The sequence below is a fragment of the Staurois parvus genome, unplaced genomic scaffold (genome assembly GCF_062004578.1).
Source record: "Staurois parvus isolate SC_StPar_1 unplaced genomic scaffold, SC_StPar_1.0 ptg003542l, whole genome shotgun sequence".
Classification (NCBI taxonomy): domain Eukaryota; kingdom Metazoa; phylum Chordata; class Amphibia; order Anura; family Ranidae; genus Staurois; species Staurois parvus.
The window spans coordinates 38,927-55,289 of record NW_028321338.1 but is presented as its reverse complement, the minus strand read 5'-3'; the positions used below and the strand labels follow the sequence as shown (position 1 = coordinate 55,289).

Sequence of the window (16,363 nt, the reverse complement as noted above, 5' to 3'; positions counted from 1 at the left end):
TGTCCAGGCCCGACTGAAGTTTGCCAACGAACATCTGAAGGATTGGGCGAAAGTGCTGTGGTCAGATGAGACCAAAATTGAGCTCTTTGGCATTAACTTGACTGTTTGGAAGAAGAAAAATGTCGACTATGACCCTAAGAACACCATCCCTAGTCGAGCACGGAGGGGGAAACATTATACTTTGGGGCTGTTTCTCTAATAAAGGTACAGGCTGACTTTGCCACATTGAGGGGACAATGGATGGGGCCATGTATTGTATTGTAAATTCTTGAATGAGATCCATCTTCCCTCATCCAGAACACTGAAGATGGGTCGCGGATGGGTCTTCCAGCATGACAATGACCCAAAACACACGGCCAAGGCATTAAAAGAGTGGCTCAAGAAGAAGCATGTTAAGGTCATGGAGTGGCCTAGCCAGTCTCCAGACCTTAATCCAATTGAAAATCTGTTGGGGGAGCTGAAAGTTTGAGTTGCTAAGGGAAAGCCAAGAAACCTTAATGATTTAGAGAAGATCTGTAAAGGAGAGTGCACCAAAATGCCTCCTGAGATGTCTGCAAGCCTGGGAACCACCTCAAGAAATTTCTCACCTCTGTGCTCTCCAACAAGGGTTCCTCCACCAAGTACAGGAAACGTCTCACCTCTGTGCTCGCCAACAAGGGTTCCTCCACCAACTACAAGGAACATCTCACCTCTGTGCTTGCCAACAAGGGTTCCTCCACCAACTACAAGGAACGTCTCACCTCTGTGCTCACCAACAAGGGTTCCTCCACCAACTACAAGGAACGTCTCACCTCTGTGCTCGCCAACAAGGGTTCCTCCACCAACTACAAGGAACGTCTCACCTCTGTGCTCACCAACAAGGGTTCCTCCACCAACTACAAGGAACGTCTCACCTCTGTGCTCGCCAACAAGGGTTCCTCCACCAACTACAAGGAACGTCTCACCTCTGTGCTCACCAACAAGGGTTCCTCCACCAACTACAAGGAACGTCTCACCTCTGTGCTCGCCAACAAGGGTTCCTCTACCAACTACAAGGAACGTCTCACCTCTGTGCTCACCAACAAGGGTTCCTCCACCAACTACAAGAAACGTCTCACCTCTGTGCTCGCCAACAAGGGTTCCTCCACCAACTACAAGGAACGTCTCATCTCTGTGCTCCCCAACAAGGGTTCCTCCACCAACTACAAGAAACAAAGTGCCGGGGGTCGTTTCTTGTTTGCAGTGTCGGGGTCGTTTATTGTTTTCAGTGCCGGGGGTTGTTTTACGTTTGCTTGTAAACGCACCCCTTGCACAGACATACAGTGGAGGAAATGCGTATTTGCCCCCCTCTGATGTTGAATGTTCGCCCCTCACACAGAAACGATCGGTCTAACAATGGAATGTTCGCCCCTCACACAGAAATGATCGGTCTAACAATGGAATGTTCGCCCCTCACACAGAAATGATCGGTCTAACAATGGAATGTTCGCCTCTCACACAGAAATGATCGGTCTAACAATGGAATGTTCGCCCCTCACACAGAAATGATCGGTCTAACAATGGAATGTTCGCCCCTCACACAGAAATGATCGGTCTAACAATGGAATGTTCGCCCCTCACACAGAAATGATCGGTCTAACAATGGAATGTTCGGTGTAACACTGAGAGACAGAATACAACAACAAATTCAGCAGAAATGCGTCTAACAAATGATGACTGATCTGCATGTTCATGAGGGAAAGAAGGATTTGATCCCCTTCGCAAAACATGACTTAGTACTTGGTGGCCAATCCCTTGTGGGCAATCACAGAGGTCAGACGTTTCCTGGAGTTGGCCCCCAGGTTCGCACACATCTCAGGAGGAATTTTGGCCCACTCCTCTTGGCAGATCCTCTCCAAGTCATTAAGGTTTGGTGGCTGACGTTTGGCAACTCGAACTTTCAGCTCCCTCCACAGATGTTCAATCGGATGAAGGTGTGGAGACTGGCTAGGCCACTCCAGGACCTTAATGTGCTTCTTCTTGAGCCGCTCCTTTGTTGCCTTGGCCGTGTGTTTTGGGTCATTGTCATGCTGGAACACCCATCCACCACCCATTTTCAATGCCCTGGCTGAGGGAAGAAGGTTCTCACCCAAGATTTGATGGTACATTGCCCCGTCCATCGTCCCTTTGATGTGGTGCAGTTGTCCTGTCCCCTTAGCAGAAAAACACCCCCAAAGCAGAATGTTTCCACCACCATGTTTCACAGTTGGGATGGTGTTCTTGGGGTCATAGGCAGCATTCCTCCTCCTCCAAACACGGCGAGTTGAGTTGATGCCAAAGAGCTGGATTTTGGTCTCCTCTGACCACAACACTTCCCACCAGTACTCCTCGGCATCATTCAGATGTTCAGTGGCAGACTTCAGACGGGCTGGACATGTGCTTTCTTGAGCAGAGGGACCGTGCGGGCACTGCAGGATTTCAGTCCTTGTTGGCGTAGTGTGTTACCAATTGTTTTCTTGGTGACTGTGGTCCCAGCTGCCTGGAGATCATTGACAAGATCCTCACGTGTAGTTCTGGGATGATTCCTCACTGTTCTCTTGATCATTGACACCCCACGAGGTGAGATCTTGCATGGTGCACCAGACCTAGGGAGACTGACACTTGTTTTGTGTTTCTTCCATTTGTGAATGATTGCACCAACTGTTGTCACCTTCTCACCAAGCTGCTTGGCCATAGTTTGGTAGCCCAGTCCAGCCTTGTGTAGGTCTACCATCTTGTCCCTGACATCCTTGGACAGCTCTTTGGTCTTTGCCATGGTGGAGAGTTTGGAATCTGATGGTTTGATGGCTCCTGTGGACAGGTGTCTTTTATACAGGTAACACAATGAGATTAGCAGCACTCCCTTTAAGAGACTGCTTCTAATCTCAGCTTGTTACCTGTATGAGAGACACCTGGGAGCCAGAAATCCTGCTGAATGATAGGGGATCAAATCCTTCTTTCCCTCATGAACATGCAGATCAGTCATCATTTGTTAGACGCATTTCTGCTGAATTTGTTGTTGTATTCTGTCTCTCAGTGTTACACCGAACATTCCATTGTTAGACCGATCATTTCTGTGTGAGGGGCGAACATTCCATTGTTAGACCGATCATTTCTGTGTGAGGGGCGAACATTCCATTGTTAGACCGATCATTTCTGTGTGAGGGGCGAACATTCCATTGTTAGACCGATCATTTCTGTGTGAGGGGGGAACATTCCATTGTTAGACCGATCGTTTCTGTGTGAGGGGGAACATTCCATTGTTAGACCGATCGATTCTGTGTGAGGGGGAACATTCCATTGTTAGACCGATCATTTCTGTGTGAGGGGCGAACATTCCATTGTTAGACCGATCATTTCTGTGTGAGGGGCGAACATTCCATTGTTAGACCGATCATTTCTGTGTGAGGGGCGAACATTCCATTGTTAGACCGATCGTTTCTGTGTGAGGGGCGAACATTCCATTGTTAGACCGATCGTTTCTGTGTGAGGGGCGAACATTCCATTGTTAGACCGATCGTTTCTGTGTGAGGGGGAACATTCCATTGTTAGACCGATCGTTTCTGTGTGAGGGGCGAACATTCCATTGTTAGACCGATCGTTTCTGTGTGAGGGGGGAACATTCCATTGTTAGACCGATCGTTTCTGTGTGAGGGGCGAACATTCCATTGTTAGACCGATCGTTTCTGTGTGAGGGGCGAACATTCCATTGTTAGACCGATCGTTTCTGTGTGAGGGGCGAACATTCCATTGTTAGACCGATCATTTCTGTGTGAGGGGCGAACATTCACCATCGGGGGGGGGGGCAAATACGCATTTCCATCACTGTACACTGTAGTACACCTGTGTGAATGAGGCCTTCCTCTTCTACTGTAATGTGTCTCCTGGAGCATTCCCTGACTATCGGGTGCATCCCTTTGGTGATGTCAGGGGGCGCACTTGAGGCCCCCCCATATCTCCAGACCATTGACCTAAGCTTTGATTTCCCCCCTCTGCTCGGTAGTAGGGGTGATGGATGGTGGAGACGCTCTCTCCTCCTCCAATCTTCCAGCGGAGGGTTAATGAGGAGCGAGTTGTAGAGCGGGATCATTACCTGGCGCAGCGAAGCCCCCGCTGCACATTAGGCCGCGTGGTGTGACTCATTTACACGTCTCATGTTCAATATTTGTATTTGCTGATGATTTTCCTCTAATTGCTTCTCTTAGGTTAATGGCAGTTGGTGTAAAGCGTGTTAATTGGGGTGTAATTATTCACCGCGAGTGTATTGAGCAGCAGACGGCGGAGACGGCGTTCCACTGGGGAATGCGGTGAGGAGACAACATCGCATTGTCTTCTGTCTCCGGGATTGGTGGAGAATCTTCTCTGAGCCGTCATCTGCGGAGATACGAGACCCTCCAGTAATAGAGGAGCCACCCATTGACCGTCCTTTCCAGGAGTGGTGACCCCCCCCCCCAGGCTTTCTGGTTATGTCACGTTTATCTCAGAAACCACGGCTTTGTAATGTAGATTCTGTAATGCAGGCCATAGATGGGGAGAAAAACGGCCGATTTTTCGTCCGAAAATAAAAACGGCCGATTATCTTATCGTTAGTGGACGATTTTGTCGGCCGTTTTTCGTGTATTTTGGACTTTCAGATTATCGGTGATGTTGGAAAATTTTGCGGAAAACGCCCGACTTTATCCTCATTGATGGTCAAAAACGAACGATCGTTTTCCGAAAATTTTATGCGCATGTGCAGTGACCTTAATGCAGGCCATAGATGGGTCGAAAATCGGCCGATTTTTCGGCCGAAAATAAAATCGGCCGATTTTCGGATCGTTAGTGGGCGATTTGGTCGGCCGATTTTCGGTATTTTGGCCGTTTTTTTTTTTCGGTAAAGTTGGAAAAAAATCGTCCGATTTTGCCGATCGGCCGATTTTCGCGGCAATTAGTGGGCGAATCTGCCGATTTTTTACCGATAAAAAAACTGCGCATGAGCAGTGACCTGCAAGAGGAAGACAAAAAGAAGAAAAAGAAGAGGAAGAGGATGAAGAAGAGGATGAAGAAGAAGAGGATGAGGATGAAGAAGAAGAGGATGAGGATGAAGAAGAAGAGGATGAGGATGAAGAAGAAGAGGATGATGATGATGATGAAGAAGAGGATGAGGATGAAGAAGAGGATGAAGAAGATGAAGAAGAAGAGGATGATGATGAAGAAGAGGATGATGAAGAAGAAGAGGAGGATGAGGATGAAAAAGAAGAAGAAGAGGATGATGATGAAGAAGAGGATGAGGATGAAAAAGAAGAGGATGAGGATGAAGAAGAGGAGGATGAAGAAGAAGAAGAAGAGGATGAAGAAGAGGATGAGGATGAAGAAGAAGAGGATGAGGATGAAGAAGAAGAGGATGAGGATGAAGAAGAAGAGGATGAGGATGAAGAAGAAGAGGATGAGGATGAAGAAGAAGAGGATGAGGATGAAGAAGAAGAAGGATGAAAATAAGAATAATTCCAGTCCAGCAAAAAGTGTCCCTGCAGAGAGCTCCGCTATTTCTGACAGTTCTCTGACAGTTCCTTGACATTTACAGCGGTTGAAACATTGTATCTATTTGTTTCTGAATAAAAACATCTGTATCCTAAATGGAAACAAATAGATACAATGTTTCAACCGCTGTAAATGTCAAGGAACTGTCAGAGAACTGTCAGAAATAGCGGAGCTCTCTGCAGGGACACTTTTTGCTGGCTGTAGAAGGGATGAAAATCGGCCGATTTTTTTTTACCATTGATGGCAACGTCGGCCGCTTGAACGACCGAATTTTCGTTTTTTAAAAGAAAAATCTGCCGTTTTTCTCCCCATCTATGGCCTGCATTAGGCACGTGGAGCTGTGAGATGTATACATGATATGCAGTGGGGACCCGTGTTCAGGGCAGGAACCAGATTCCATGATGGGGGGAGGAGCCACATTGCCTCCCAGGGTCTCTCAGCTTGGCCTCCAAGTTTGAAATCTCTAACTATGAAGTCAGATATTAGAGGTGATCTCTGTAGGGGCCACAGTTCATTGTCTATGGGGGCCGCTCCAAGCAGTCTGGCATTCTCCTTGGTGGACCAAGTGATCTGATTGGTCAGAACATCTCTTGGATGGCACTTGTTCCACCTAACATTGACTGCTACTTGTGAAACCACGCCTCCGGCCTCTCCCTATTGACTGCCGCCTGTGCAACCACACTCCAGCTGCTCCTTATTGGCTGCTACTTGTGAAACCACACCTCCACCCCCATACCCCCCCCCCTATTGGCCACTGCCTGGGAAGCCACACCTCCAGCTGCTCCTTATTGGCTGCTACTTGTGAAACCACACCTCCAGACCCCCCTTCCTTATTGTCTGCCGCCTGTGAAACCACACCTCCAGGACCCCCCCGATATTGGCCGCCGCCTGTGAAACCACACTTCCAGGACCCCCCCCGATATTGGCCGCCGCCTGTGAAACCACACTTCCAGCCCCTCCTTTATTGGCTTCTGCTTGTAAAACCACACTCCAGCTACTCCTCATTGGCTGCTACATGTGAAACCACACCTCCCCCCCCCCTTATTGGTCACTGCCTGGGAAACCACACCTCCAGCTGCTCCTCATTGGCTTCTGCCTGTGAAACCACACCTCCCCCCCTTATTGGCTTCTGCTTGTGAAACCACACGTCCCCCCTTATTGGCTTCTGCTTGTGAAACCACACCTCCCCCCTTATTGGCTTCTGCTTGTGAAACCACACCTCCCAGCTGCTCCTTATTGGCTGCTACCTGTGAAACCGTACCTTCCACCCCTCTCTATTGGCTGCTGCCTGTGAAACCACACCTCCAGGACCCCCCCTTGTTATTGGCCATTGCTTGTGAAACCACTCTTCCAGCCCCTCATCGGCTTCTGCCTGTGGAACCACACTCCAGCTGCTCCTTATTGGCTGCTTCTTTTGAAACCACACCTCCAGTCCACCCTTATTGATTGCCATCTGTGAAACCACATCTCCAGAACCCTCTTTATTGGCTGCTGCCTGTGAAACCACACCTCCAAAACCCTCTTTATTGGCTGCTGCCTGTGAAACCACACCTCCAGAACCCTCTTTATTGGCTGCTGCCTGTGAAACCACGCCTCCAGAACCCTCTTTATTGGCTGCTGCCTGTGAAACCACGCCTCCAGACCTTCCTTATTAACTGTGTCCTGTAAAACCACATTCCAGCTGCTCCTTATTGGCTGCTGCCTGTGAAACCACACCTCCAGTCCCTCCTCCTTTCCCAGCCAGAAGTTCAGGGAAGATGTGGCTGTAGAGGGAGTAAGGCCTCAGTCACATAGGTAGCTGGGGGACAGTAATAACAGGCAGCTGATCCGTGGTTTTACTGCCTTCACCACCACCCTATAGTCCACAATACAGCTAGAGGAGGCGGCTGCTATACAGCATGTTGACTTTGACAGGCGGCAACAGCCATTCAAGTCAATGGGGCCACCTGGCAACTGTGATCCAAAGGCTTGGCTTGCAGTTGCTGCTCATAAGTCCCATTGTATATCCCAAAAAAAAAAACGTTCCTTCAGGAGGGGGCCAGATCATCGCCTCCTGAACAGGGCGGACTGACAACTCATGGGGCCCCCGGGCAATAGGGTATCATGGGGCCCCTGTGTCCTTGCCCAAACTCAAAAAAGCCTATGAAAAAGGTACCAGGGACATCTCATGGGGTCCCCTACTGACCCCGGGCCCTCGGGCAGTGCCCGAGTTTCCAAATGGTCAGTCCGCCCCTGGTCCTGAACACCTGACAACAGTGACTTAGGCTCTCCCTGAAAAAGTGACCCACCATGGATGGCTATTTAGAGAACGGTCTCGTCTGACTGTGAGCGTTTCTGAACGTTGTTGGTGGGAATTGTTTGTTGTCCTGAGCTAAACATTCAATGAAGTTTCCAGGACGCGGTTCTTACCTCCGGCTCCTCCCCCCGACACTATTATGGGCTGTAGAAATGACAGCCGGGGATTGTTTTGTATTACCCAGCAGGGGCTGGTGTGTGCCGCCATTCCTGTGTAAGACACACCCGGAGATGACTAGAAAGCGTCAATGGATAAATGAAATGTAACGATGTGTTGTCACATTGTATTCGCCATTTCATTGACATGGAGATGGAAGGTGGGACATACTCCCCTATGTACGGCAGAGATCAGCCTCCGACTCCTCCCATCGCTCTGCTTCTGAGAGCCTTCTGGGCCCACCCATGGCCGGAGGCGGGTTCTGTGTACAGAGGAGGGGGATGGTCATGTGTCCTACTCTTCGGAATGGTTCATATTGGCGGCACCATTTTTTGGTGACGTTGCTGGATGATGAGATCCTCTTGATCTTGTGGTGGGGAAGGTTAGGCATGGAGCGGAGGATGAGGCCTCACAAATACCAGAAGGTCACTGTGAGGGGAGTGACTTTTGGGGGTGTATCATCTCCCCAAATCCCTCTTATGTGTAAAGGCACCCTGTGCCTGTTAGGGGCGCTGGGTGCTCTGTCCTGATATTGTGTAGACATGTATACGTTGGGTGGGGGGGTTGTTCATTGTTCACTGCCAACTGGTTGCCCCATTGTTCCATTGTGTCTTGCGTGCCTGCAAACTATTATGGGATGCATGTGTTCCTGTATTGTCTACTGCCAAGTGGTGTATCCCTTTGTTCTATTGTGTGTCTTGGTTTGGTGGGGGGAGTTTCCGGCAGCCCTTCCCCCTGATGGGACGGCCTGCTGATGTGCTTCCTGTTCCTAGTTGTATTGCCCCGCCCTGTGTATATATCTTGTGTTTGTGTTAAAATAAAGCAGTTCTACTTCCTGTCTTAAGAAGCCTGGTGCTGTCTATTTCCTGTATGGTCAGCGGTGGGGTCCGTGGATGGTGTTTGGACAGGGAAGCGAGAAGCTAACGGAAATACCCTTGCGCAGTCGGGGTCCGGTTCCGTTACAGTCACACGCCCCCATTTATCACGGACTGTCTCGGGGCTCCCTCGACAATTGTATATTCGGGTCTGGGAGCCGCTCCTCATTGCTGAGATGCCACCCTTTGTCAGAAAACATAACTTCTTCGGGCTGCCGTGACTCCTCCCAGTTGTTGGTTTTATTGGTTGGATCTCTTGACTCTTCACACTCACTTTTCACCTCTGTGATTGGCAGATGAATGGATCATCCTCAGATGCCCCCATGGGAGCCAACAACACACTACTTGGAGCTGAAGTTTAACCACTTCATGCCTGTGCCTTCCGGCCCTTTAAGAGTTTCAGAAGCCGGGAGGCAGGCGGGGTTTTAGGGTCATAACCGCCGTGATTCGCTGTCACGGTGGTCACATGATCGGAAAAGGTCCCGATTGAAAGTGGTGATCGGGACCTTTCTGTGAGTCATGGACATATGTGCTGGGAAAAGCACGGGGCGTGCACTCTCAACACATATGTATTTTCTAGTGCCACGCAAATATGCGGCCGCTCGGCTTCAAGGCCCAGATACCGAGAGGCCGCATATTTGCGAGCGCTCAGTGTTAATCTGCTTATATTTGGCTTTCCCGTGTTACTCCCTTCCCCAAGAGGAGCTCCATCCAAATGGGGAAGTTCCGCTTTAAGCCTTTGTCCCCCCATTCCCCATTAAGGATTGGCACCTTGGGGGAGCGGGTACCCGAATTTGACAGGTACCCGCTCCCACTTCCGCTACGATCGCCTAGGCCAGGGGTGTCAAACTGGCGGCCCTCCAGCTGTTGCGAAACTACAAGTCCCATCATGCCTCTACCTTTGGGAATCATGCTTGTAAATATCAATCTTGCAGTGCCTCATGGGACTTGTAGTTTGGCAACAGCTGGAGGGTCTCCAGTTTGACATCTGTGGCCTAGGCGATCAGAAGTGGAAGTTTTTTTTCAGATTCTACCTAGAGGTAGATGGGCTGGACTTGGGGAACCCCCTGCAGTAAACTGTTTTAGGTTCTACGTGGTATATCTTCAAACGATGTAATAAAATGTTGTGTTTTAAAAAGTGAACAAGCACGATGACGTCTCTTTTCTATTGTTTAATTGTTCTCCCTTTCCTGTGTTCTCTCAGGTAACCTTTGACGATGCCGCCATTTATTTCTCAGAGGAGCAATGGCAGAATCTGGAGGAATTCCAGAAAAAGATCTACAAAGAGCTCATCAAGGAGATCTACGAGACCATGCTGGCACTGGGTTGGTGTCCTTTTTTTGTTTCTCTCTTTTTGAGACAGAGATTGTTCGGTTTCTTATCATTTGCAGCACTCAAATTTTCATACCAAGTCGTAGTCCTGAGCCTTGGGCTGTGCCAAGCCGTAGTCCTGAGCCTTGGGCTATACCAGGCCGTGATCCTGAGCCTTGGGCTATACCAAGCCGTAGTCCTGAGCCTTGGGCTATACCATGCCATAGTCCGGAGCCTTGGGCTATACCAAGCTGTAGTCCTGAGCCTTGGGCTATACCAAGCCGTAGTCCTGAGCCTTGGGCTATACCAAGTCGTAGTCCTGAGCCTTGGGCTATACCAAGCCGTAGTCCTGAGCCTTGGGCTATACCAAGCCGTAGTCCTGAGCCTTGGGCTATACCAAGCCGTGGTCCTGAGCCTTGGGCTATACCAAGCCGTGGTCCTGAGCCTTGGGCTATACCAAGCCGTGGTCCTGAGCCTTGGGCTATACCAAGCCGTGGTCCTGAGCCTTGGGCTATACCAAGCCGTGGTCCTGAGCCTTGGGCTATACCAAGGCATAGTCCTGAGCCTTGGGCTGCACCAAGGCGTGGTCCTGAGCCTTGGGCTGCACCAAGGCGTGGTCCTGAGCCTTGGGCTGCACCAAGGCGTGGTCCTGAGCCTTGGGCTGCACCAAGGCGTGGTCCTGAGCCTTGGGCTGCACCAAGGCGTATACTGCCCTGCGGCCCAGTCTCCAAAGGGAGGGGATCATGCTCTGCTTCAGTATGTCACAGTACATGTTGGCATTCATGGTTCCCTCAATAAACTGTAGCCCCCCAGTGCCGGCAGCACTCATGCAGCCCCAGAACTCATGAAATTTTAATTTTATACGCCAAAGCCTTGTCTGTTCTGTATTTCATAACAAACGGGGGGGAGAAAAAATCTGTATGAAGAAATGCAACCAACATTTGTGATCCAGCTTTCCCCTCTTTATGATCAGTAAGTGGATGATGAGGCATTCCTGCTGATCATATACGTTCCTCCCAGCCGATGGTTACCTCCTGGGTACTTTTGCTGTTCTGACTTCGAAAAGCCTTGGAGTGTCTGTTTGCTCCTTCCTCTAATGCAGTGGTCTCCAAGCTGTGACCAGGGGCATGATGCGGCCTTTTTATCCGGCCCTTGGAGCACTGTTCCTCCTACTGATAAGAGACACTATAACTCCCACTGACGGCAACAATGGGGCATAAACCCTCTCAATGAAACCACCAATTGGTCATTATCCCTCCTAATGAAACCACCAATTGGTCATTATCCCTCCTAATGAAATCACCAATTGGTCATTATCCCTCCCACTGACACCAATATCCAGCCCTGCTAAAGTCTGAAGGACAGTAAACAGGCCCTTTAGAATGTTTGGAGACCCCTGGTCTAATGAATCCTTTTTGTTTTCCAGGCTATCGCATCCCGAAGCCAGAGATTGTGTCTCGGATAGAGCGAGGTGAAGAACCATGCATCAACAGCAACAAGAAGCCAAAGCTGGAGGAGTCGCAGGCAGAAGGCAGTAAAGGTGACGGCAAGTCTGACCCAAAAACAATTCTGCGTGCGTGAAGTTCTAGCTTAATGATGCAGGTCATAGCTAAAGGTGCCTACACACGTGTCATCAACGCATGGTCAGTCCTGACAAGAGTGCATGCTTCTGCTCGGTGTAGACACCCTGCTGGTGGGTCTGCCTGGGGTGCAATACCCAAGGCTTTTGACTGGCTACAGGTTGCAACTGTAATGGTGATGGTTTTGTTGATGTGGGTGGTGGTTTTGTTGATGGGGGTGGTGGTTTTGTTGATGGTAATGATGGTTTTGTTGATGGGGGTGTGAGATGGTTTTGGTGATGGTTTTGTTGATGGGGGTGTGGTGGTTTTGTTGATGGTTTTGGTAGTGGTGATGGTTTTGGTAGTGGTGATGGTTTTGTTGATGGTAGTGGTGATGGTTTTGTTGATGGGGGTGTGTGATGGTTTTGTTGATAGTGTGATGGTTTTGTTGATAGTGTGATGGTTTTGGTAGGGGTGATGGTTTTGTTGATGGTAGTGGTGATGGTTTTGTTGATGGGGGTGTGTGATGGTTTTGTTGATAGTGTGATGGTTTTGTTGATAGTGTGATGGTTTGGTTGATAGTGTGTTGGTTTGGTTGATGGTGGTGATGGTTTTGTTGATGGTGGTGGTGATGGTTTTGTTGGTTGTGTGATGGTTTTGTTGATGGTAGGGGTGATGGTTTTGTTGATGGTAGGGGTGATGGTTTTGTTGATGGTGGTGTGATGGTTTTGTTGATAGTGTGATGGTTTGGTTGATGGTGGTGATGGTTTTGTTGGTTGTGTGATGGTTTTGTTGATGGTAGGGGTGATGGTTTTGTTGATGGTAGGGGTGATGGTTTTGTTGATGGTAGGGGTGATGGTTTTGTTGATGGTGGTGTGATGGTTTTGTTGATGGTTGTGTGATGGTTTTGTTGATGGTTGTGTGATGGTTTTGTTGATGGTGGTGTGATGGTTTTGTTGATGGTGATGATGGTTTTGTTGATGGTGATGATGGTTGGTGGTGGTGATGATTTTGTTGATGGTGGTGTAATGGTTTTGTTGATGGTGATGATGGTTTTTTTGATTGTGATGATGGTTTTGTTGATGGTGATGATGGTTGGTGGTGGTGATGATTTTGTTGGTGGTGATGGTTTTGTTGATGGTGGTGTGATGGTTTTGTTGATGGTGGTGATGATGGTTTGTTGGTGGTGGTGATGGTTTTTTTTGATGGTTTTGTTGATGGTGGTGTGATGGTTTTCTTGATGGTGGTAGTGATGGTTTTGTTGATGGCGGTAGTGATAGTTTTGTTCATGTTAGTGTGATGGTTTTGTGGATCGTGATGATGGTTTTGTTGATGGTGTGATGGTTTTGTTGATGGTGGTGTGATGGTTTTGTTGATGGTGGTGGTTTTGTTGATGGCGGTGGTGATGGTTTTGTTGATGGCGGTAGTGATGGTTTTGTTGATGGTGGTGTGATGGTTTTGTTGATGGCGGTGGTGATGGTTTTGCTGATGGCGGTGGTGATGGTTTTGCTGATGGCGGTGGTGATGGTTTTATTGATGGCGGTGGTGATGGTTTTGCTGATGGCGGTGGTGATGGTTTTGCTGATGGCGGTGGTGATGGTTTTGTTGATGGTGGTGTGATGGTTTTGCTGATGGCGGTGGTGATGGTTTTGTTGATGGTGGTGTGATGGTTTTGTTGATGGCGGTGGTGATGGTTTTGTTGATGGCGGTGGTGATGGTTTTGTTGATGGTTGTAGTGATGGTTTTGTTGATGGTGGCGTGATGGTTTTGTTGATGGCTGTGGTGATGCTTTTGTTGATGGTGGTGATGGTTTTGTTGGTGGTGGTGATGGTTTTGTTGGTGGTGGTGATGGTTTTGTTGGTGGTGGTGATGGTTTTGTTGATGATGGTGGAGATGGTTTTGTTGATGGTGGTGTGATGGTTTTGTTGATGGCTGTGTGATGGTTTTGTTGATGGCTGTGTGATGGTTTTGTTGATGGCTGTGTGATGGTTTTGTTGATGGCTGTGGTGATGGTTTTGTTGATGGTTGTAGTGATGGTTTTGTTGATGGTGGTGGTGATGCTTTTGTTGATGGTGGTGATGGTTTTGTTGTTGGTGGTGATGGTTTTTTTGATGGTGGTGTTGGTTTTTTTGATGGTGGTGTGATGGTTTTGTTGATGGCTGTGTGATGGTTTTGTTGATGGCTGTGTGATGGTTTTGTTGATGGCGGTAGTGATGGTTTTGTTGATGGCGGTAGTGATGGTTTTGTTGATGGTGATGGTTTTGTTGATGGTGATGGTTTTGTTGATGGTGATGGTTTTGTTGATGGTGATGGTTTTGTTGATGGTGATGGTTTTATTGATGGTGATGGTTTTGTTGATGGTGATGGTTTTATTGATGGTGATGGTTTTGTTGATGGTGATGGTTTTGTTGATGGTGATGGTTTTGTTGATGGTGATGGTTTTATTGATGGTGATGGTTTTGTTGATGGTGATGGTTTTGGTGATGGTGGTAGTGATGGTTTTGTTGATGGTGGTGGTGATGGTTTTGGTGATGGTGGTGTGGTGGTTTTGTTGATGGTGGTGTGATGCTTTTGTTGATGGTGGTGTGATGGTTTTGTTGATAGGGGTGTGATGGTTTTGTTGATAGGGGTGTGATGGTTTTGTTGATGGTGGTGATGGTTTTGTTGATGGTGGTGATGGTTTTGTTGATGGTGATGATGGTTTTGTTGATATAGGGGTGTGATGGTTTTGTTGGTGGTGGTGATGGTTTTGTTGATATAGGGGTGTGATGGTTTTGTTGATGGTGGTGTGATGGTTTTGTTGATGACGGTGGTGGTTTTGTTGCTATTTTACAGGAAGGTGTGTGTATGTATGTGTATATATATATGTATCTATATATATATATCACAAACAGTTTGCACAGCACATTAACCATTTGCCCTCCAGAGGATACTAGGGGTTGGGGGGGGGGTGTTACTAGGGGGTGGGGGTGTGTGCTTCACTGTAAGCACACTGATCGGGATGGCTGTGCTCTGCAGGGAGGAAGACTAAACAAAACAGTCCTCCTCCCCGTTGGTGATTCTCGGCAATCACCGGGCACCGGCGGGTAATCACTGGCCAGGACCCGGCGTTTGACATCCGCAGCCGTGAACGGCAGCACGGGTAGGGCTCGTGCGCCTGCTACCCAGAAAAGGAAAAATCGCGTGTATGTATACGTGGTTTTGCGCACCTGTGCCGCCGTGTACCAGTATATCTGCCATACGGCGGCGGGTAAGCGGTTAAAAAAAATAAAGGGAGACAACAGTTACTATACAAATCAAGACAATGGATAGGAGGGCTTGGCTCATGAGCGCTTACAATCTGAAGGGGAGAGGCAAGCGATCTAAAAGGTAAAAACTGTGAGCGGTGGAACTGGTGGAGAAAGTAAAATTTCAGTTATTGGGTGGAGTCGGGATAGACTTCCCTGGATCACGTAAGCGCAGTATGAGACATCCAGACTGATGGGGTAGGGCGTTCCAGGGGATTGGAGAGGCTCTGGAAAAGTCTTAGAGATGAGCATGAGAGGAGGGAGTAGGAGGTCTTGGGAGAAGTGGAAAAAAGTGAAATGTCAGAGGCCTCCACCTGTAAAACCATTTTTGGGGGTCGTCTCATTGTTGCCCATCTAGTGCACCTGTTGTTCATTTCATGACCACCAAAGCAGCTGAAACTGATTACCATCCCCCTCTGCGACTTACCTGACCTGATCCATATCCCAGGAGTTTCATCGACTTGATGCCAGACTCAGATTACAAAGTCGTCCTTTCATTTTTCTGAGCCGCGTGTTTAGGTAGCAGTCATTCCTCGTAGATTCTGGGCGCTCCCCGCGCTCCCCTGTTGTCGCTCCTAAACCGCATATTGAGAATGATTTTGGGATGTAAATCATGGAAAAAAGTTGACTGATTTATTTATTTTTTTAAACAGATGCCGAGCCGGTGATTAAGGTGGAACGGGAGTCTCCGGAAGCTTCCATCCACGTACCCCCCAGCGAGATCTCCTCGTCCCAGGAGCGTAGCGGGGTGCAGTGCGCTCGGTGCGGGACGTGCTGCAACAACCAGTGTGGGATGGGCTATCAGTGGAACACACAAGGGATGTACCCGGGACCACCGCCAGTGGATGGTAATCACAGAAAACAGTTTGTGGCCCCTTCACCTACGTACTTCAATGGCAGCCCCATCTCTCCAGGATATGCCAACAGAGGAGAAGGAATGCCACACCCGACTTCTCCTATGGGCTATGGCAATATGGGAATGGTTCCTCTGTCTCCCCACTATCCCGTATACAGGAATGTCGGGGATCCCCACACCACGTTCCCGTTTCCTGAGAGACCCCCTAATCCTATGTTTGGAAATTTCGAGGTCAATCAGCCAACAGCGATGGGCCCTCCAGGAAGTCACATGACAGGTACGTGTCCTTTAAGGAAGCTTCCGCTGTCATTTCTGTAGGATTCTGAGCTGCTGTTGTATGTTTATAAATACAAAAGTGAAATATACATGTTGGGGGGGGGGGGGGGCACCTCATTATTCTGTCCTGATATTTTCTGGGGTTCATCATTACTGCAGTCAAATATTTCTGCCCTCCAATTCCTGCACATTCACACATCAAATCACCCCAATTCCTGCACCTTCACACA

At 48.7% G+C, this 16,363-nt stretch overlaps 1 protein-coding gene across 4 annotated transcripts in view; it reads left to right on the top strand.

Moving 5' to 3' along the window:
* The window catches only part of LOC149427718 (uncharacterized), a 73,276-nt gene that overhangs the window by 33,895 nt on the left and 23,018 nt on the right, over window positions 1-16,363 (top strand). For all 4 annotated transcript variants that reach the window (XR_016311230.1, XR_016311229.1, XR_016311228.1 and 1 more), the window contains exons 2-4: window positions 10,049-10,169; window positions 11,582-11,695; window positions 15,655-16,134. Coding sequence is in view for 1 of the 4 variants with exons in the window: in XM_089667737.1 (XP_089523863.1) it covers window positions 10,049-10,169; window positions 11,582-11,695; window positions 15,655-16,134 (715 nt within the window). In the remaining 3 variants the exon portion in view is untranslated. The remainder of the gene's footprint in view (window positions 1-10,048; window positions 10,170-11,581; window positions 11,696-15,654; window positions 16,135-16,363) is intronic.